At 33.8% G+C, this 23,834-nt stretch overlaps 1 protein-coding gene across 2 annotated transcripts in view; it reads left to right on the forward strand.

The window, feature by feature from the left end:
- SLC35A3 (solute carrier family 35 member A3) overlaps positions 1 to 23,136 on the forward strand; it is a 43,121-nt gene extending 19,985 nt beyond the window's left edge. For both annotated transcript variants that reach the window (XM_046645507.1, XM_046645505.1), the window contains exons 2-8: positions 1,237 to 1,441; positions 5,973 to 6,127; positions 6,212 to 6,334; positions 7,963 to 8,134; positions 11,708 to 11,826; positions 13,490 to 13,623; positions 18,959 to 23,136. In XM_046645507.1, coding sequence (XP_046501463.1) covers positions 1,255 to 1,441; positions 5,973 to 6,127; positions 6,212 to 6,334; positions 7,963 to 8,134; positions 11,708 to 11,826; positions 13,490 to 13,623; positions 18,959 to 19,049 — 981 coding nt within the window. In that variant the 5' untranslated portion in view covers positions 1,237 to 1,254 and the 3' untranslated portion in view covers positions 19,050 to 23,136. The remainder of the gene's footprint in view (positions 1 to 1,236; positions 1,442 to 5,972; positions 6,128 to 6,211; positions 6,335 to 7,962; positions 8,135 to 11,707; positions 11,827 to 13,489; positions 13,624 to 18,958) is intronic.
- Positions 23,137 to 23,834: the final 698 nt, after the last annotated feature.

Raw genomic sequence — 23,834 nt, forward strand, 5'->3', positions numbered from 1 at the left:
TGGGTAGAGGGTACATACTCCTATACTATGTTTTCAACTATGGGAGTTTAAAATTTCTCAAGAATGTTTATAATTGCTTGTTGTTAGCGCATTTTTCTGGTAACTTCTTTAAAATTCTTGTCTGATAATTCCAACATCTGTATCAACTCTGGTGTTGTTGTCGATTATCCTTACTCATCCTAGTTGAGATTTATCTTGTTTTTTGGTATGATGAGTATACTCATTTTGGATTGTATCCTGGACATTTTGAGTGTTACATTATGAGGCTTTGGATCCTACTTAAATCTTCTGTATTAGTGGATAGCCACTGGGGAGGTATGAAAGGTGCTGCCTCTTTGCTGGCATTTACCTTGTTAGGGCAAGAATAGTCAACAGGGCTTTTCCCCCATAGTCTGTGGCTGCAGCCCCTGGTGGGAGGGGTAGAGGGCTGTCACGTCTGCTCTCTTTAGTGCAGGGTGGGGATGGTCAGTAAGTCTCTGCCTCACAGATCACACAGCACCCAGTTTGGAGGGTTCTGTCCTGCAGGGCTGCTGTCTTCCCAGTCCTTTGGTTAGAGACCATGGGTTTTTTTCTTGGGCCTTTTTTGTTGTTGATTTATACCTGTTGGTGGTTCTGGGTTGTACTGCTGTAGCACCCAGGGTGAGATACATAGGTGGCAAAAAATCTCCAAGGAACTCATTGCTGGGTCATTGCTGAAGATCTGAAGTCTCTAGAAAGTCTGTCTTATTTTCTTCACCTTTCAAAGTCTTCTGGTAGTTGCTTTGTCTTTGGTCCAGGGTTTATAGTTGTAATTAGCAGGAAAAATGAGTGGAATGCACTTATTCCATCTTGCCTGGAGCCAGAAGTCTCTTACTGGTTTTTAATACAGGTGTACCTCCAAGATATTGCAGGTGCGGTTCCAGACCACTGCAATAAAGTGAATATTGCAATAAAGTGAGTGACATGAATATTTTGGTTTCCCAGTACATATAAAAGTTATGTTTATACTATATCGTCTATTAACTGCAATAGCATTATGTCTAAAAAAAAGTACATATCTTAATTAAAAAATACTTAATTGCTAAAAAAAATACTAACCATCATCTGAGCCTTCAGTGAGTCATAATCTTTTCAGTGGTGGAGGGTCTTGTAAAAAAAAATGCAATATCTGTGAAGTACAATCAATGAGGTATGCCTGAATATTAGTTTCTGTATTTTCTAGTTTTGTTTATTAGCCCTGTTTATTTTGTTTTTCAGGTAGATGAAGATAAAACAATGTCTGCCAACTTAAAGTACCTTTCCTTGGGAATTTTGGTCTTTCAGACTACCAGTTTGGTTCTAACAATGCGTTATTCTAGGACTTTAAAAGAGGAGGGACCTCGTTATCTATCTTCTACAGCAGTAGTTGTTGCTGAACTTTTGAAGATAATGGCCTGCGTTTTATTAGTCTACAAAGACAGCAGTAGGTATCTGGGTTTTCTGTTTTTAAGTCATTGCATTTATTTAATTGTTTTCGTGTTCTTCACATATGATATATATGTAAATATATATTGGTAACTACACATTTGAACACTATTGCATTATCTAATGCTGTAGCATTAAGAACATTCAATTTTCATTTTGTTAAGACAGCTTTAGGGCCAACCCCAGTGACCTAGTATTTAAGTTCAGCATGCTCCACTTTGGCAGCCTGGGTTCAGATCCCGGCTGTGGACCTACACCGCTCTGTTAGCAGCCATGCTGTTCTGGCAGCCCACATACTAAAATGTAGAGAAAGATTGGCACAGATGTTAGCTCAGAGTGAATCTTCCTCAGCAAAAAAAAAAAAGGAAAAAAAAGGCAGCTTTAGTCTAGTAATAAAGGTATATTATTCTAATCTGTATCATGGTTCATATCTTCTAGTTAACACTGTAAATATGAAACAGTTTTTTTGCATTTATAATTTGAGAATAAGTAAATTCTATAATTCTGTGACTATTAGAACTTTAGAGGAGTCATAAGTTTTTACTAACGTCATGGCTTTTTATTTGCTGTATTAGTCCAGCAGTGACTAATTTGATATAATATTTTTAAAAAACAGCTTTACTGAGATACAATTCATGTACCATATAATTCACTTATTTTAAAATGTACAATTCAATATTTTTTGGTATATTACATTATTAATTCTTTGAAGTTATAGTTACATATATCATAAAATTTTCAATTCTAACCATTTTTTTTTTTTTAAAGATTTTATTTTTTCCTTTTTCTCCCCAAAGCCCCCTGGTACATAGTTGTGTATTCTTCGTTGTGGGTTCTTCTAGTTGTGGCATGTGGGATGCCGCCTCAGCATGGTCTGACAAGCAGTGCCATGTCCGCGCCCAGGATTCGAACTAACGAAACACTGGGCCGCCTGCAGCAGAGCACGCAAAACCAACCACTCGAACCCGGGGCCAGCCCCTCAATTCTAACCATTTTTAAATGTACAATTCCATAGTATTAATTACATTCACAATATTGTACAACCGTTAGCACTATTTCTAAAACTTTTCATCACCCCAAACAGAAACATTGTAACCATTAAACAATAACTCTCCCTTCTTCTTTACCCTCAGCCCCTGCAAACCTCTAATCTACTTTCTATCTCTATGAATTGGCCTATTCTAGATAGTTCATCTAAGCAGAATCATAAATGTTTGTCTTTTTATGTCTGGTTTATTTGACTTGGCATAATGTTTTCAAGGTTTGTCTGTATTGTAATATGTATCAGAACTCTTGCTTTTTATGGCTAAATAACATTCCATTGTGTGTGTATGTGTGTATAACATTTTATCCATTCATGTGTTGATGGACATTTGAATTGTTTCCACCTCTTGGCTACTGTGACTAATGCTGCAATAGATGTACAAGTCTCTGTTCAAGTCCCTGCTTTCATTTCTTTTGAGTATTTACTTCAGAGTGGAATTGTTGGGTCATATGGTAATTCTATGTTTAACATTTTGAAGAACAGCCAAACTGTTTTCCACAGCAACTGCGCCATTTTACATTCCCACCAGCAATGTATAAGAGTTCCAATTTATCCACATCCGCTCTAACACTTGTTATTTTCTGGGTTTTTCTTTTTTTTTTATTATAGCCATTCTAGTAGGTGTGAAGTAGTATCTCATTGTGGTTTTGATTTGCATTTCCCTGGTGAATAATAATGTGGAGCGTCTTTTCATGTGCTTATTGGCCATTTGTCTATCTTTAGAGAAATATCTATTTAAGTCTGTTGCCCATTTTTGAATTGGGTTGTTTGTAACTTTGGTATACTTTTGAAACTATCATGGTGGCCAGTGTGGCTGGAACATACTTATATGGGAAGAGAATGGATCAAAGAGAAATTGAATTGGTTTCAGAAAATAGACAATGCAGGATAGCTTTGAAGGCTATGAATTTCCTTGTCAAAGCAAAGGGAAATAATTTAATTGTTTATAATATGGTCTGTTTTGCACTCAAAAAGACCAGCCTGGCAGCTGTATTGACAGAGGAGGATGTGCAAGAATAGGTGCAGCTGCTTCCAGAATTGTAGGGAAGCTAGTGCACTAGTCCAGCAAGAAGATGATAGTGGCTTAAACTAGGTTGTTAGAGAAGAGAGGATGTTTCTGAGATGTTTTTTTAAGCTACAGCTGACGCAACTTGCTAGTAGATTAGGTGTGTGAAGGTCCAGGCACAGGAGGAATTCAGTTTGTGGAATAATTCCTAGGTTTTTAGATTAAATTACTGGGTGAATAGGTGTACAATGAATGATATATGGAAGATAGATTTGGGGGAAAATTAAAGCTTCTCTTTGGTCCACGTTACATTTGAGATGCCTGTAAGGCATTCAGATTGACGTGTCAAATAGTAGAATAGGTGAATATGGAGCTCAAGGATTTGTCAGCTTATGTATTACTTTAAAATCAAGGATTGGATGAGATAACCTAGTATATACTGAAAAGAGAAGGTCAAAGACTAAACTGTAGCATTCCCAACATTTAGAGGTCATACTAAGAAGGAGGAATAAGAAAAGAAGACCAAAGGAGTTACCAGCAAGATAGAAAAAAACCTATAAAAATGTAGGAAAAATGTAGGCAAGCTGAGAAAGTAGTGTTTTTGCTGCTTCCATTCTAGATGAATGGAAGTATCCACTCATTTAGCATTGTGGAGCCAAAGGTATCTTTGACATTGAGTGGTTGGCATTGTGGAGAGAGGTGATAAAATCAACTTTCAGTGAACCAAAGCACAAGTAGACATATCATGCACAAAAATAAATTCCAGGTGGATTAAAGACTGATATTTAAAAGGCAAAACCTTATCTTTGGTACCATGAATGATTTCAGACAAGATGCAGAAAAAACCACAAATAAACTGTGAAGGAAAAAATAGATAGTTTGGGGTACATTAAAATGAAAAACGTCTGTATATTAAACCAAATGAGAAGACAAGCCACAGACTAAGAGAATATAGTTATATCACATGGAAGCACCAATAATTAATATCCAGAATGTACAAAAAAACTCATACAACGCAATAAGAAACAGAGAAGCAATGCAATAGAAAAGAGGACAAAAGATATAAACAGGCAGTTTACAGAAGAGGAAACCTGAATAGCCAATAAATATGTAAAGAGATGCTTGGCTTCATTAGTAATCAGAGAAATCAAATTAAAACCACAAGACTCAATTTCGCTATGCTCACATTGGCAAAAATAGAGTGTCTAACAATACCAGGAACTGACAGGAACGTGGAACAAGACTTTCCCTAAACTGCTGATGAGAACAATATGTGATGGCATTAATTATTTAAAAATTTAATTTAAAAAATAAGTAATATTTTAGATTTTTTTCCTGCTAAAACTAAGAAAAGCTCTTTTGGTAATTTTTATTTTACTTACATAATTTTTTGACATTATTTTACGTTGAGGAAAGAATGAATATAAAGTAGCAATCTTTAAAGTTTTTTTCATTTTAAAAAAGTTGTCATAATCAAAGTTTTCAAGGTTTATTTTGGTAGAGAAATTCATCTATAAAGTGTCATTGTTGCTAAAGTGGTAGAGTTCCTTAGAATTTATCCTTTTTCTAGTGGTTTATGTATCTCTTAAAGTTCTTTAGACATTTTTCGTGATTGATATTGTAGGTTGGCTAGCTCAAAGTCCATTTCCAACTCCTGTTTCCCTTTCTTGTCTCTAACGTGGAGCTTGCATAGCTCCCTTGCAGCAGGGGGTAGCTATGCCACACAATCCTGGTCAATGAGAGTGAAGAAGATGCCTGCTAGACCACTGTTTTCTCCTCTTCTTTCTTGCTGCCTAAAAGAAGAACCAGAGGTACAGCAGTCATTTGGTGACCTTGTTGCACTAATCATGTAGACAATAGGTGAAAAGCATGAAGGAAAAAGTGATTATATATATAGAGAGAGAGCTTAGGTACTTAATGTCATCACTGAGCTGCTGCAGTAGCTTTGGACCTGGACTCATGATATGTGAGACAAATCCCTATGGGGTATGAGCCAGTGTTGGTTGGGTTTTCTGTTTGCAGCCAAACCTACTCCCTAACTGATTTACCTTCTTTTTATGATTAAAAGTTTTCACAATTATTAATTGGCATCAAATGACTGATGAGAAAATGGAATGCACAAAATACAAGGTTTTATAATATTGCTATGATAAAGTAAGAATGCTTGGTTGACAAATTAATACTTTGAGATTTTTTCATCATAAATACATATATGTAAATATATACACATAATCAATTTGATTGTGTTTCCCGATGAAAGAATATAAGGATAATGCTCTTCTTAATATGTTACCTTTTAATATTTAACATTTGAAATATTAGCATCATTGTAAAGGTATATTTTAGACCAAAAAGTATCTTAACATGTAGCTGAAATTCCTTCTTTTACAGGTGAGAAAACTGAGCCCTTGAAATAAGGTATGTAACTTATTTAGAGTTATTTAATTACTGATTTTGCCCATTTCGTATTTCTTCTAGAATGTAGTCTAAGAGCACTGAATCGAATACTACATGATGAAATTCTTAATAAACCCATGGAAACGCTTAAACTTGCTATTCCATCAGGGATATATACTCTTCAGAATAATTTACTCTATGTGGCACTGTCAAATCTAGATGCGGCTACTTATCAGGTACTTACAATACATTTCTAGTAGTCCTTCTAAGAAACAAACAAACAAGCAAACACTAATAATATTAGCTGTTTTCTTTTTCAGGTCACATATCAGTTGAAAATTCTTACGACGGCATTATTTTCTGTGTCTATGCTTAGTAAAAAATTAGGTGTGTACCAGTGGCTCTCCTTAGTAATTTTGATGACAGGAGTTGCTTTTGTACAGGTAACTATTCAAGATAAGTATACCTTTCATTTTATCACACTTTCAAAACCTTATTTATTGTGCATGAAGAATATGGTTCTATCATTTGTTGAAGCAAATAAATGCTTATTCTCCCAACTGATAAGTTTTTTGATGGCTTCCTTTGAGTAAGATACTACATTGGGACTGTAAGTGATACAAAGAAATAAATAAAAATCAAATTGTCTGACATAAATAAATGAATAATCTAGTTAGGGAAGTAAGAGCATGTAAAACAAAGCTGATTTTTACTGGAGACCTGGGGCATTTGAGAGTAATGAATCCCTCATTGCCTATCAGCTTTCCTGATATCGTTCTTTCCTGGTTCTTCTCACATCTTTCTAGTGATTCCTTATTGGTTTCCCTCCTGGGGTCTTCTTCCTTGATACTCCCTTTAGATATTGGGATTGCTGGTAGGCTTGTTATTTCTCTTAAATTATGTCCTTATTTTTGGAGATTTCATCCATTCTGGAGGTTTTTATTGACACATATGCTGATAGCTTCTTGATCTATGTCATTAGCTCTGGTTATCACTTGTAGTTTCAGATTTGTATTTCTAAAAGCCTATTGGACATCTTTGCTTGGTTGTTCAATAAACTTTATAAACTCAGCATATCCAAAACTAAACTTTACCTTTTCCCACCAAACCTGTTCTTATTTCTGTTTTTTCTAGTCGTTATTTACTCAGCCTGGGAGTTGTCCTAGACTCTTCCTTCTGCCTGTGCATCCGGTCAATCTCTAAGACCTTACTGATTCTCCTTTCTAATTCTTCTTGATTTTGTCCTTGTCATCTGTCTCTACTCTCATTTCCCCAGTTCATGACCTCTTTGTTTCTTACATGATCTTTTGCCTCCTGACTTTTTTTTCCCCACTTTTTAGTCTTACCCTTCCCCCCATTCAGCCCCTACTTACTCATCACCTTGGTCTATCTAAAGACAAATCCAATCATGTCAATTTCCTGCCATTCAGAGGCCACCACACTTTCCCCAGAGTGTGGTATGTATATCTTGAATAGATATTTTTAATGGTTATTTATTTTAAATGGGTGTTACAAACCCATATTTTCATAGATATTGCTTGAAGATAAGCTAAAGTAGATATTAAAACTTTAAAAGTGAAGTATTTTAAATTAAAGTATCAAGTAATTAATAATTCAAGTAGAACATGGATTTGACAAAAACCATAAAGGCAAATAATTGAAGTTTCAGGAACACTAATGTATAGGACAAAATCCAGAATGCTTAGCTTGATACCATATGGTTCTTCTGTAATAAACGAACAGCTCCAGACTCATTTTTGCTGCTCTGGCGCTTCGCACTCTGAATTTTTACAGCTGATCTGCCTCTAGAGGCTATTTTGTGCATCTGTGCATTTATTCATTTTCTTTCTCTTTTTTAGGGTATTTTTTGAAGTTATAAATTGTAACAGTAATAGCACTGTTGGGAAAAAAAGTAAAATGATTCTAAGGTTTTCTTTCAAAAGCTCTCCTCTGCAATCCCCAAGAATGGTATTGGTTACATTTTTATCTTAAGGTCTAAGAGTGGGCTTTAAATATGCACTTTGTAAAATTATAGGACTTAAACTTCAATTTTGTTTTTCTTTTTGTTCAGTGGCCCTCAGACTCTCAAGAGCTTGATTCTAAGGAACTTTCAGCTGGCTCTCAGTTTGTAGGCCTCATGGCAGTTCTCACAGCATGTTTTTCAAGTGGCTTTGCTGGGGTTTACTTTGAGAAAATCTTAAAAGAAACCAAACAATCAGTGTGGATAAGAAACATTCAACTTGGTAAGTTTTAAATGTTTTCTAGTATTATTTTTAAAGATTATATTATTATATATTAAGATTTCTATATATCTTTAAATAAGTCTGTCTTTCATAAAATCTGCTCTTGATCCAAATATCTGGCAAGGTTTTTTCCTTTTAAAAAATTGTATTTTAAATGAATGCCTTTCATTCAAGATTGTGGAATTTTAGGTCTGTGACATGAGGGTGTATAACCTGTTTCTGCACACACCATTTGGAGCCTTAGTAACTTTATCCTTGGTTGCTACGTTTTTTCCCTAGAAGATGTTGCAAGTAACTTACATATTTTCCTCTTGGAAAAGAAGATTAAGATACTTAGCAAATTCCAATTATATAATACAGTGTTATCAACTATAGTCACCATGTTGCATATCAAATCACCACAATGTACATTTTAAATATCTTACAATTTTGTCAATTATACCTCAATAAAGCTGAGAAAAAAACCTTAAATGGACGAAGTTTGAAATGATGAATCTTTCATCTCAGTTTTAAAATTTTAATATGCCTTTTTATTTCAAAATGTTATGTTTTAGCTTTTAAATACTATAGCATTTTTATAACTGAAAGTAAATAGTTTAACAGGAAAAAAAATCCCACATATTGAGAGATTGCCTTTGAACGAATATTTAAACTATTTATGTATAGTATTCTAACACTGAATTCCTCATACAAAGATTCTAGCATTTACTGTTCCTCTCATATACTCATTTTGGAAGATGCTACATGTGAGAAGCAGCTCAATTGCAAATCAACACATTGTATTTTAAGCCTCTGTCCTTGTGACTTTGGAGCTCATCCTTGAAACCACTGTTTTGTGTCCACATCAACTTAATAGGTATACCATGTCCCTCTTGATAGCAGTCATAACAGGCCCATCCCAGGCCCTACACAGTGAAGTCTCTTTACTACTAATGGCCTGTATTTTAAGTCAGACCATACCAAACAAACCTTCCAAATTTGATTAATGTCCATCCTTCCAGCTGTTTCGAAGTAATGTGATAACAAACAAACTGAACCTTCGTTTTATCACCTAGGATATCCTTAAATTTCTCTGCAAAATTGATAAAAATGTGTTAAGGTTTTTTTTTTTTTTTTAAGAACTCTCAAGCTAAATATTTTTATAGATAAAATTAAATTAGCTTCTTTTTGTTCAGTTTATCTAGAAGACAGTTCACAGGCTGGAAAAGCATTAACCAATATAATTCACCATTTCAGAAAGAGTGTATCTATAGCATAGTGGTTAAGAACACTTGGTTTTGTAGTTAGACCACTCAAATCCTGATTTCATCACTTACCACCTGTTGACCTTAGGGACATTGCTTAAAATTCCTCTGCTTCACATTCCTCATCATAAAGTGTACTTACTTATGGTATTTACTTCATATGTTGCCATGAGAATTAAACAGGATATGTCTAAAGTGTTTAGAATAAAGTGCCTTGCATATAGTAAGCACTAATATTAGCTATTTATATAAATATGCAAATATAAGAAAAGAAAGAAATATTCAAGGTTTGTGTGAGTTGCCCAAAATTTTCTTGAATTATAGATAAAAATGAAAGGTCAGAATTCATGATTCTATGGTACTTCATGTAGTTCTTATTCTTTGGTTTGACCTCAGCACAATTTAATGGTAAGCTGACTCAAGTTTTGAGAAGGATACGTAAGTAAGTTATAGATAGCTAAAAGTTACAAAAACAGAAATTAAAACAATGTAATAGCATTTTTCTAACATCAAACTGTCAAAGATTAGCAAATTAATAAGACCCAGTGTTAGCCAGAAAGTGGAGAAACAGGAACTCTTATTACCTATGGTTGCTAGGAGTATAGATTGATATAACCTTATTGGATCTCAGTTCGGGAATGTTTAAGAAAATTTTAAATAAATAAAGATGTTGATGCAAAAATTCCACATCTGGATAATAATTTATCCTACAGATATACTTGTATAAGAGCACAAAGATAAATGTCCAAGGTTATTCATTTCATCATTGGTTACAGTTGTAAAAAATTGAAAACATTTAGAAGACTGGCTGAATAAATTATCAATATGATTAAATAGTGTAGTGGTTAAGATCGTGGGCTCCAGAACCGCTCTGCCTGGATTAAAATCCTGAGTTCATCACTAACAAGCAGTGTAAGTTTAGGCAAGTTTATTTATCCTCTCTATGCTTTAGTTTCTTCACCTATAAAACAAGCATAAAAGTATCTACCTCATAGAGTTGTGTGAATTAACATACATAAAGCAGAACAATTTGTCACACAAGGTGTTATATACCTATTTCATATTATTATTATTATATTACTGTGTATAGAATGGAAAATTATGCAACTGATAGAAAGAATACAGTAGCTCTGTACATACTGACATGTATGTACCCTTCTGGACTATATACATTTTTTTTGTAATTATCGTGTTATTTTTATAATTAAAAAAACCTAATACCTCTGGAAATGTTTATTTTTGTAATTTTGTATTATGCCAGTATTATTTTCGTGTTCAAACCTAGGCATATTAAAATGATAGAGTTGGCATAAATAAAATTTTAGAAGGAACATTTCACATCCCTTTTAGTTCCTTTCCATCATGGAATACTTTTGATTAGTTACGGTTTTATAAAAAAATGCTTCACCCTGCACTCTTTCGCTATATCTTACCAGAGACTACCCTGAGGAGGTGGCCCCTGTAGGCATCTATTTCTTTCTTTCTTTCTTTCTTTTTTTTGCTGAGGAAGATTTACCCTGAGCTAACATCTATTGCCAACCTCCCTCTTTGTGTATGAGCCACTGCCACAGCATGGCCACTGATGAGTGCTATAGGCCTTCATCCAGGAACTAAACCCGGGCCCCCTGAAGCGAACTTAACCACTAGGCCACCAGAGTTGGCCCTAGGCATCAATTTCTTTATTCATAGTTTAGGATTGCTCCTGGAACTCTCAGACACGGTAGTCATGTGATAAGCTCTGTGGTAGAGGTAAACGATTCGGCAATGAATGAGACATAGTTTCTACTCTCACTGAGTCGACTTTTCCTAACAGTGAGACTTCAGTAATGACAGATTCTGATGTCGCCTATGACTATTTCTTAGTTCAGAGTTTTTGGATATTACTTACTGTACTTTCAAAACTTATTAATAAGGAAAAATGCTGTCCCACATACCTGACTTGTATGTCTGCTGTCTGCATGTATGAATGTGACTATATGAAAATCTAGGTCTAGCAATAGGAAGACACAAGATAGAATGAAATAGGCCAAAAGTGTGCTTTTTACAGATATTTGAATGGGACAGCCATACAGTCATGTAACATATGCATTGTATTGTTTTAGTGCTCCAAAGTTGATAGTCTCTGTTCTTCTTTATATTCTCATATCTTTGTCTTACAGTCATAATATAGTACTAAGTAAACATTTGTTTATATAAATATCCAAGTAAAAATATTTTAAAGTTGTCAAATTTTATCAAAAAGGAAAAGTTAAGTATAAAATTATTTGGAATGTCAATGGAAAAGTATCTCTCCAAACTAAATCACATGTGACATAGACATTTTTTTTAGGTTTCTTTGGGAGTATATTTGGATTAATGGGTGTATACATTTATGATGGAGAACTGGTATCAAAGGATGGATTTTTTCAGGGATATAACCGACTGACCTGGATAGTTGTTGTTCTTCAGGTAAAGCATTTAAAATCTTATATTTAATGCTAATAAACTTCGTTTTAATAGAGAGAATCAAAGTAGCTACTGATGTACTGATGCGAGGAAAAAAGATCCCTCCTGTTAGTGCTCTCATTATATTTAGTTTATTCAGGGAAATTAAAATAGAACTGATCTTAATGCCATAATGAAAACTTACTTTGAAAAGAAGCCATGAATGAACTTTGTAGTATTTAAATTTAACATAATGAAAATGCAAGTTTAAGAATAAAAGAGTTGAAACTGAGGGCAAATAACTTTTGACTTCTCTACAATTCTTATCATTGTACAGGAAGTCTGTGGTCAGCCTAACAGTGAGACTTTTTTTTTTTTTTTTTTTGTAGAGGCAGATCTAGATATTTAAATCTGTAACAGTTTATAGCCTCATATTTTAATTACATATTGGAATATTCCTGTCAAATTATCTCAGTTTATAACTTGAAATCGTTCAAGAGTTGAGTAATTTCATCTTCAAAAAATGCTTATTCGGTACTCTGGAGGATATAAAAATGAAGACGCAAGTCACTGCCTACACAAACCCTTTCTCTAGAAGTATTTGAGTCTATAAGGGATAAGGTCCCTTAGGGAAGATGAGTGAAGGTGGCAAAGGATAGTTGTGTTTTGAAAGCAGGAAGGATACCCCTCATTTTTAAGACAGGAGAAAAGGAGACAAGGATAAGTGACATTTCAGAGAAAATTTGAAGTAGAGTTAGGGTAAGTCAGGAAAGTCTATGTATGATGGCCTTTATCCTGTCAGAGGGAAGCCCTCTTCCCTTAAGATGGGGCTGAAGACTTGAGTAAAATAGAAAAGGTTTGGTATAGTTGGTGTGAGGGACTCAACAGGGCATAAATAGATGAGTGAGAACATTGCCAAGAAATACTGGACTCAAACATCAATTGTAGTGAGCTCAATTGACATAATTCATGACTTTCCCTAATAAAGCTTCTGTCATTTGAAGAGGTGCAGTGAAAGTTGTTAAGGTAGGTAACCCAGATTTGGGAGCTGATAAGTAGGGTTTGTAGAAAATTTATGAGTTATGGTAAAACCTCATTATTTAGGTAACCACTATTTGGAATTTGAGAGGGATTTGATAGAAAGTTCTTTCTACACTCTTAAAGAAAGAGAATGATTAAAATTATGCTTTAGAAAAAAAAATTGTGCTTTAGGAAGAGTAATCTGACAGCAATGATAGGTGGATTTGAATGGGGAGAGACTAAAGGAAGAAAGCCAATTAGGAGGCTCTGGAAAGACTAGTAAAATAACTTTCAAGTTATACTTTATTTTTACTCTAAAGTAAAAATACTTCACTAATCAGAGTGACCAGTCTTCCCACATTTGTCCTAACAAGGGATGTTTAATTACTAAGTTGGATGAGGATGGATGTTTTATTCGTAAGATGGGCAAGCTCCATCATAACAACTGCAGATTATGCTGGTAGTTACATCATTAGATACCTTTTGAAATAAGAGGGCTATTGAACAAAACCCCGAAGTCTATTGATTATGAGATGTTTAATAAAAATCACTATAATGAGATTAAATTTCTAGGACAAAAGCCTAAAACTTCATTAAGTAATGAGATTGTTTTGAAAAGCAGTTTTATATGTTTGTTTTTTAAAATAATCTTTTAAAACTTTTGCAGGCACTTGGAGGCCTTGTAATAGCTGCTGTTATTAAGTATGCAGATAATATTTTAAAGGGATTTGCAACCTCTTTATCCATAATATTATCAACACTGATATCCTATTTTTGGCTACAAGATTTTGTGCCAACCAGGTAATAAATTCTTTTCTATTTCTTTAAATTTCCAACAGTACGTAAGAAAAAGATGAATTCTTCATAAGATCTGATCTGAAAAATTTTGTACTATTACAACTGTTGAAGAATCATGGAAATATTGTAAAAGATCCATTTAACTATCTTTTAAAGGATGTTTCAAATTAAATGCATGAAAGAAAATCTTCCACTGGAAAGTTTTTTATGCTAATTTGGCTGGCCAGAATTTTCCCTGCAGATCTGAATGGTTTTTTTACCCCCAAAGTTAAAAATGGTATTTAAAAAAGTTAATGTCATATAAAGTCATAAAATAAGTTATATAATGACTTTTTAAATGCAGACTTTATATAGCTAAAGCCAGGAGAATAGATGACATTCGTGAAGAGAATAGTTTATATAGAGGACTTGGCTCGTGAGAAAATTCTATTAGGTGGTGGCAGAAAAAAGAGTAGTTTGGAAAAGAATTGCAAAAGGAATGATGGGTGAGGCAGGACAGAGTCAAGATGAATGAAGTGTAATAAATACCCATTAGAGATGGTATTAAAGGTCCTATTATTATTTTTTTAAAACAATTATTAGTTTATAATCCCATAGTAATGAGATTGTATTTTAATGGATTCCAGGACACCATTATTGGTTTTCCTCCATCTTCACCCTCCTTCTCATCTTCTCATCCTCTAAACTTTGGAGTCTCCCAAGGATATATTCTTGGACCTTTTTTATCTGCAGTCACTCCCTGGGTGATCTCTATTCTCATGGCTTTCAACACCATCTATATGCTAATAATTCTCAAATTTAAATTTGAATTTCAGGCTTATATATCTAATTGTGTATTTGACATTTTCACTTGAATAAATAACTCATTCCTTCTCTCTGTCAGGGTTTCCCAATTTAGCAAATGGCAGCACCTCCATTCTTCCAGTTGCTTAAGCCAAAATCCTTCTTGACTTAGATAGGAACACAGTTTATCCACAGTAACCTAAGAGGGGGCAGAGTCTATAGATATGGATATAAATAGATTTACAAAAACAAGTTAAAATGTATGGAAATTTTTAATTTTCTGAGTAAAGAAATAAGGTCATCAGCTTCTCTTTCCTCTCACATGTCATTCTAATCCGAAAACAAAGCCTGGCAACTCTCCCTTTTTAATAACTCCAGATTCTGACCATTTGTCACAACCTCTACTGCTACTACCCTGGTCCAAAGTGTTACTGCACAAAATTGGGGCTCTCTGCCTGATGTGCATAAACAAGCCAGTTAATTATGGCGCCAGCCTTCGGGGAGAAGTCAGCTTTTATTCTGTGAGATCAATCTGCAGGGAGACAGGGGACATGTGCCCTCAGATCTGTCTCCCTGGTTCAGGATTTGGGGCAAAATTTAAGATGTTATGGAGAACTGGCTGTCACACAGAGGTGCTGGTGGGACAGGTTTTGATTGGTGGGCTTCAAGCATTTATGGTAAGGTCTTAAACATTTATGACAGGGTTCTAAACATTTATGATGGGGTTCTAAACATTTTTGATGAGATGGGGAAGGAATTTTAACACTGGATCTTCCTGAATGAGGGACCCCTCACTTCTGATAAGAGTCCTACTTTCAAGCTCTGGTTGTGTCCCAGTCTTTGGATTCTGTGGGAGGGATCATCTTTGATTCCGAGTTTGTTTCAGGTCATGATTTCTTCTTTTGCACACGCCTTGGCTACGTGACTTTGCAGATTTTCTGCAAGGCAATTCTTAATCACTCTGTTGATGAGAGGTGGAGTCAGTGGAACTGGTCCTGGAGGGCCTGTGGTAACAAAAGCACGCTCACTTATCATCAAGATTAAGGAAATAGTCTCCTGACTTGTCTCCTTGCTTCTTCTCTTCTCCTCTGCCCGCCCCCCCCACCGTTTTCTCCACTCCGCAACCAGAATGATTCTCTTCAGTGTAAATCACATCATATCACTACTCCACTCAAAAACCCTCTAATTGCTTCCCATGTCACTGAAAAGTTGTCATCATCAATGGCCCATTTGATTTGGCCCTCAACTACCTTTCTGTTCTCATCTGATATTACTTTCCTCTTGTTCACTTTTTTTTTTTTTTAGCTACAGTAACCTCTTTGCTATGGGCTTTGACTTGTCCTTTAGTCGTCTTGGAGTACTCATCCCTTACATATATTCATATGGCATACTCCCTCACATCCTCAGGTCTTGGCTCAAGTGTCACTTTGTCAAGAGACCTCTCTAAGTAAAAGAACACCCCTCAATATTCCAACATTCTTTCCTCCTTTCTTCAGAAAACTTATCACCATCTGATAAATAAACGGCCTCAGCTTGGCACGTAACAGGTACTCAGTATGTTTCTTGAATGAATGTTCAAGACCTTAAAATTTTAATACAGCTAGTAAAATTCATTTGCATTATTGAGAGTTAGTGAGATAAGATTATGGATGAAATTTGGCGGGGTAAAAATATAATATGCTCTTTACATTTCTATATTGGCCATTGATGGTTTGATTCTTCTCTAGTAACGTGGACAGTAAGTCTGGGACGTGAATGTTGAGATCTTTAATTTTTCTGAGGCATTAATGTGAAAGTATTTCTGTTTTTAGCTTGGTATGGGAATGAATTACCTAGTGAGACAATTAGCACCTATGTCTTAAGAATGCTTTATTCCCTATTCATTAAATGGGGAAATTATGTGCTTTAATAGTACTTGAGAATGTTTGGAACTTGCAGATTTTTAGAGTACACTTAAAACGGCATTCCTTTTTCAAAAAAAGTAAAACTTCATATAAGGCCAAAGGTATTAACTTTAAATCTTTGAATCATGCAGAAAATAAACAAGTAAATGAAAAAGTAAACCAGTAGAGGGACAGAAGAGTAGTAGTTTGTCAATAAGATATACACCTGCATATAAATCCATGCATCTGAAGGAGCATGTAAGGTGTGTTGGGATGAAGATAAAAAGAGAAAAGACAATGCTACTGTTGTTATGGAATGAATGAATGAATGAGCATTTTGAGAATATGTATAGAACATCAAGACAGATGGAGGAGATGGATCATTTTTCCTAAAATAGATAACTAAGCCCTCTATCTTTACGTAGTCTTTTGTGAAGAACATCTTTCAAGCAATAAATCCAGTGACCTGTATTCTAAATGCAATAATATATTTTCTTTTGTTATCCCCATTTCACCTCTTGAAACTGTTTTTCAGTCTCTCAGAGGTAGTACCCCTGTACCTGCCTTTCTGATTGCTTGTTCCTTTGGTAACCTGTCAATCCTTGCTTACTCACTTGTTCATCTCCTCCATTGCCATGCCTTCTCTGTCTTCTCTATGAAGATAAGTCCCAGTTTCACCTTAACTCTAGATCCCTATTTTCAACTAACTGCCAGACATCTCTACTGCTATCATATCACCAATATTCTCTTTGCTATTTTTCCTGTGCTCATTATTTTGCTTATTGGTATTACCATCCTTGCATTTAGGCTTGCTTATTCTTTTATCAAAAAGTTATTGTGTCCACTCTGTGTCTACCTGTCACTGTACTAGATCCTGGAAAAACACGAATGCATGAATAAGATATGGTTTCCTGCCTTCAAAGAAGTCACAATGTTTAGAGAGACATATGAGTAAATAAATTATAACAGTACAATCAGTGCAGCAATGGGAGTATATATACAAGTATTTCCATTCGAAAGAGGGGGCTCAAATACTCAAAATAATCATTAAATTCTGATAGTTTTTTTGCTAACAAAATTTCTTCTCCCAAAACCATCTGAAAATAGCTGGCTCGAGAAGCAGGAATTTCCTGACATTATTGGGTATTCAAGTAGATCCTGTTAGAGATATCAGAGAATGGATTCCTACAGAGGGTAGAAAGTTGGATCAGACAACTTTTCATATAAGCATGTGATTCTGTGCAATTCTAGAGTTCTGGAAAGCTAAGAAAAGGTCATAATGACTGACAAAGTTTATCCAAAGCCTAAATAATTACCAAATATTCCTTTGGTAGTAATTTTCTTCAAGATACATTATAGGAAGTTTGTGTTGTCTTAATCTTATAGGTATACTTGCACCCAAGGCTTTTGAAAAGTTGCCCGTTTGCATCAAGTCAACACTAGATATTTATCATAACAGATAATGCTTGAGCCCTCTATATATGCTAGGCTCTGTGGGTATACTGATTAATGAGGAGCACATGGTTGAGCAGGGAAACAGACATGTAAATAATGCATTTTTTAATACAGTGTGATAACTATTATCATAGAGTAACTCTGCCTAGGGGAGTGAATCTTGGAAACATTACACCTGAGTTGTTATGAATAAGCAGTTTTCTTGGGAGAAAGGGCATTACAGGCAGAGGAATAGCATCTACGCTGTCCTGAAAGGCGTGTTATGTTCACTGACTAGAGTGACTGAATTGCAGATTGGGTGGGGTGGAGTATGAGAGGTGAGACTGGAGGGACCACATTAGGAAGGGCCCTTTATGTCATAATAAGGACTAGTGATCTTTTTCCTTTATAGAACAGATGTGTTATTTTAAAGCAAGGAAGTGACTGAACTGTTAATAGAAACTTTAAAACCGAGACTAATTCATGTTCGTGGAACAGCACTTTGAAGAATATGCGTTAAAAGTTAAGATTGGTATTCCAGTTTACATCCAGTTTAAGTTCAGTTTAAGTTCATTTCCAGTTTACAGAAAGGTGTATTATATCTGTGGATAGATAAAAGAAAGAAACCAAAGTCTCCCAGCATTTTGTCTAATTTCCTTTTGTAAACCATCCTATAAAAATTGGTTTTGCTTGTTACTACCTTGGATTTTAAACAGAACTTTACCCTGGTTTGAAAATAATGCAACTTTCCCCTTATATTTTTAAATATTTAAAAAAATTGAGATCTTTTATTATTCAGTGTATTACAGGCAAAAGACATATTAACATGAAATACAACATTTAAAACATCTCTGCTTTGGGAGACAATATAGTGCAGTGGATGAAAGTGGAGTCTTGACTCCAGAGTAAAACATACCTGGATTTGAATCCCATCTTCCACTTAAAGTTGTGGGACTTTAAGAAAGTTACTTAAATTCTCTAAACCTCAATTTCCTCATATATAACAAAATGAGGACAATACTCATACTTCTTCATAGGGTTGTTGTGAGAACTAAATGAGATAATGAATGTAAAACACTTAGCTGAATACCTGGAATGTAGTAAGTACTCATATTTGTTAGCCATATTATTGGAATATTTTTTCCAAAGTCATAATTATTCTTATGGTAAAGAAATAGAAATAACTTGTTTTTCTTTTATCTAATTTTCTCTTTTTCATTTTTTCTTCATCCATTCAGTGTCTTTTTCCTTGGAGCCATCCTTGTAATAGCGGCTACTTTCCTATATGGTTATGATCCCAAACCTGCAGGAAATCCCACTAAAGCATAGTCGTATACTATCTTTAACTGGTTTTTCATAATGGTGCACTAGAAATCTCAACATTAATCTTGCACAGAGGACTTCTACAGATTCTAAGAAGATAACGTTATGCTGAATCTGATCATATTGCTCAAACAGTTTGAAATATAAAAGTTTTAAGGATAAAATATATGTATATGTAAGAAAATACCTATTGCATCTAGAAATCAAAACTTGAAAGTATTTCCAGGGATTAGAATACGTATTGGAGGAAACTTGAAATCTGAGTTTTAAAAGATTTTACCTTTTTGATTGCTGCAGAATTATCCTATGCACTCTTTGCAAGAGCACACAAATGTCAGATATCAATTTTTGCAAATTAGATCTATTTAATCTTATAAAATGTTTTTATCTTACTCTTCTTGTACAGATATATCAAATCACATGGAATATTCAAAGTTTGAAAATTATAATTACCTATAAAGCTGTGAAGAAATAGAAGTATGATTTGAAAAACATTTTCATGTATCTGAGATTTTTATATTTATACAAAGGATTGCTAAATGTTATTTGTTCAGCGACATAAAAATTGATAAAGTAATGTTCTGGGTTTGATTTCTCAGAGAATAAAATTCAAATTTAAATATAGTGTAGAGAAATACACAATCTATTTCTCCATCTACATTTTAAGATCTTTTAGTGCTTCGAAACTGCTGACAGCAATCCAGTTGCTCCTGTGCTAGACAGTAGCCAGTGACTTTTACAAGAATGCAGTTTTGTCCTTAATTTCTTAATTGCATTTCTTTTCTGTGTAAATCAGATGAATCCTTATGTTACTTTAAATTAAATTTCTGTATGTTAATTTCCATTAAAGTTTTAAAATGTAATTTAAAGGGATTAAATACTCATTTAATAATTTACAACAAAACAATAATTATTGTCTAATATCTCCCTTTGGAGAATTTTGAACTATTAAAGCATATACAGTATACAACTAGAACATTTTTCAATGAATGTTTCACTCATTGATTTGTAAAAACTTCCTTTAATCTACAACTGTTGACAAAAACAACAATCAGAAAAATAGTAGTACAGATGTCAATGAATTGAGACCAAAATGACTTTTCCTGGAGACATTCCAGATTATCATGATATTACATTATTTTGAATGGCACTATAATTGTAAATTCAAGACTGCTCAGAAGAACTTTAGGCCTCTCATAAACCCCCATCCCCAGGAATTCTCTGATCACATGTCTGGGAGAGACGCAGACTTCCGAGTCCCCTCTGTGTGGCCCTGCAAGAGCTGCTGGGAAGGAGCCACTCACTACTTTGCTTTAAAATAGTGGTTCTTTTCTGCTTTGATTAGCACTGGAGTTTTAAGGTTGCAAATTACATAAATTATTTAATAAATTGGTTCAAGGGAGAGAAAAGATAAAATGAATTATTGGGCAAAAATAATTTCTAAAATTGGAATATGGATTTAATTATTGACTAGAGACAGAATTACCTATTGTGTATAAGAAGTATTTTACTTTTTTTCATTCCTACTTTATATATTTTTAAAAGTCTCCTGTTCTACTAGTATGAAAACTGTACAAAATAAATATTTTTATATAGTTCTAATGAATTTTGTTAAACAGAATTTGGCTCAAAAAATACTGTGTTTCAAACTGTTGGGTACTCTTGGCTAATTAGGACTGGCTGTGCAAACCTAGACTCTACAAGACACAGTCCTAACCTATTCCATCCAGAGTTTAAAAGTGTTTAAACTTACAAAATATTTTAAATCAATTTGCTGGTGATTCCAAATTGACACCAAGCAAACTTTCTGGAAACCTGACATGATATTCAATGACCACCTTTTAGAGTAAAGTTTAATAATTTTACCACGTTTTTGAGCATGATGTTTTAGACTGTAACAACATTTAGACTTATATCTTATTACCTACTGCTATGTGAAATGTAAATCCTGCAAAATGCACAGAATTTAAGACTGAATATAAAGATTCATGTTCAGCCCACATTGAAGTACTGGTTGGGTACTGGTGTATTAATTCACTGTGCATTTACAATTAATTGTTAATTCAGGTTTAGTGTGTCCCTATTTTAAAACTTCAAAAAATGATACAAGCAAATTACTGAACATCAGACATGTTAATTACAACAATAATACATTTCAGGTGTTCAAAATAACACAATTTCCAAGATTCCCAACAAAGTTTATAAAAATATAATCAAGAGTTGTGATAAAGGACAAAATAATCTAAAGTATATTTTCAAAGCAAACTTTTATTTGACAGGCATAATTTATATTTTGCTTTTCTAGTAGGTTTGAAAATGTTATTAGAGATTGGGTTGTATAGTTTATCATTTGTAATTCATAAAGAAATAATCATATTTGAGAAGGTGGACTTGTATCCTAGATCATGTCATATATAAAGATAATGCCATTTTCTTGTGTGTGGTGTGTGTTTTGATGACCTCCAAAAGCCTTATTGTATCAATCTTTTATAATGATGACTCCTTTATTATTTAAATCCTTACACTTTTTAAAGTTTACTTGTTATCTCTTAACTGCTTTGTTCATTATAAAAATGCTAATTCATGGGAGAAGAGTGCCAGTTGATAGTTCTATTAAAAGTTAAGAATATGGTATTTGGGAAGAAAAGTTTGAAGTGCAGGATTAGGATGTTTCACAAAAAAATGTTATCAATTCTTTGATAAGTGATTTTAGAGAAGTTGTAGGTTACTTTTATGGTGGAAAATGTGGTTTAGAGATGCAAAACTTAAATGTTTACATCAATTTATGTTGACTGTCACAATTTCAAGAAGGAAAGGCAGTTTGATATTTAAACTAGATTCTAAGGAGACAGAATCTGAAAGGAAACTAATTGACTTTGTACTCAGTAGACTTAGTGTAATCTTGACCATTCTTAAGAATTAATACACTTTTCCTACACATCAAATTATTAGACTTTTAAAATGTCATTGTATAGTGATTTAACTGAGTTTTGTTTTGGTTTGTTTTTAAAAACAGAGTTTAGCATCACTCATTTTATTTACACTTTGTTATAATATTTAATTACATGTGGATGTATGTTTACATAAGAAAACGTTTATAAAAGTTATTTATGCTATATTGAGAGTCCATCTTAAGAATCTCCCAGATATGTAGCTTATTTAAAGTAATTATAGGACCAAAGACAAAGCACCTTTATCAAAAATCTGGTCCTATGTGCCTTGCTTTACCAAATACTGACTTTTCTGGAGCATATTACTGTAATTCACAACTTTGGACACATGGGTAAAAATGAAGATGTTTTAAGAATAACTATAATTCAATTTTTGATTGTTTCAACGTTTGCTCTTTAAATCTACTGTCTAACAGGATATTAAAATAGGTATATTATGCAAGCATTAGTGATCAGTACTTATTTAAATAAATTATGGCACCTTTGATTCATCATTGAGCTTTTGAAACTAACAATTTTATTTAACTGTTATTCTGTTGTTTTATTTCTTATTATATGTTATAATTTACTGTGACTTAAAAATTTTTTTTTTATGATTTGGAATCTGAATTTGTCTGTATGTCTGTATTTCATTTGTTTAGAAAGATTCTTTTGGGTTTAGGAATGTGATTTGTATATTTAAATTTTTTATGGACACAATTCAAAGGAATGTATAAATTGGTCTTTTGTTAAATGGCTTTTTAATTGACAAATTTCCTTGTCATCTTTTGGTATCCAGTTATTATCTATTTGGTAGGTTTATGGAAATAGATTATTTTCCTAATTATGTAAGTTCTTCCGGTATTTTCTATCCACCTGTGTCTGACTTAATCATGAATTATTCTTCTCTGTATATCAAAAATGACTCACTAATCTTTTCCCTATCTCTCTAGCTACCTTTATCACGTGTGATCTTCCTTTTCTGTAGCCTGTGCTCTAGCATGAAAGACTGGGTTTTATTTAAACTAGTTATAATTTCTCTACCTGTATGATGATGACAGACTAAAAATGTTTTGTTTTAAATAAATTATCTCTTCACTAGCCTCAAGGTTAAATAATTACAGTAATTGGTATATATTTTCATTAAAATTTGAAGATAATTGTTTCTATTGTGACTATCAATTCAATGCATAGAGATCAAATGATAAGCAATATAAAGGATTTTATTCCCACTTCTAATACTGAAGTAACTTTGTACAAAATCCTTTGTTTTAAAAGATGACTAAAATAAGAATATCAGCACTTTTTAAATGTATACTTTTCTTTGGTATCTTCTTGTGAAAAGCACTAACTGAAAATCTTTAAATTCCTTTTGTATTGGAATACTCTTTTGTTGAAAGTATATCACAATCCTTGAATCCCAGGGCTATGCAAATCTACCTCATAACTGAACTCTCATAGATGCTACTGCTATGCAAGAGAGTCAGAGTGACCAGCATTAGTAGTCATAATGGTTTTTCTTACTGTTCTTAAAAAGAGAATTACTTCAAAGCAGGATTGATTACATACAAACTCCAGAAAAGAAAATAGCAACGAGGAAATAAATTGCCTCCACATCCCAAAGATTTGAAATTCTACTGTAGTAGAGAATGTCATGGTGACTGCAAATTCAGGGGTTTCCCAAATTCACCTTCAGGTTTAATAATTCACTAGATAGAACTCACTGAAAGCTATTGTATTCACGATCACATTTATTACAAAGGGTACAAATTAGAACCAGTCAAAGGAAGAGACACATAGGGCCGAGTCTAGGAGGGGTCCAAACTCCTGTTGTCCTTTCCAGTTATCCGCTCCCTGTGGA

The sequence above is a fragment of the Equus quagga genome, chromosome 18, assembly GCF_021613505.1.
Source record: "Equus quagga isolate Etosha38 chromosome 18, UCLA_HA_Equagga_1.0, whole genome shotgun sequence".
NCBI lineage: Eukaryota > Metazoa > Chordata > Mammalia > Perissodactyla > Equidae > Equus > Equus quagga.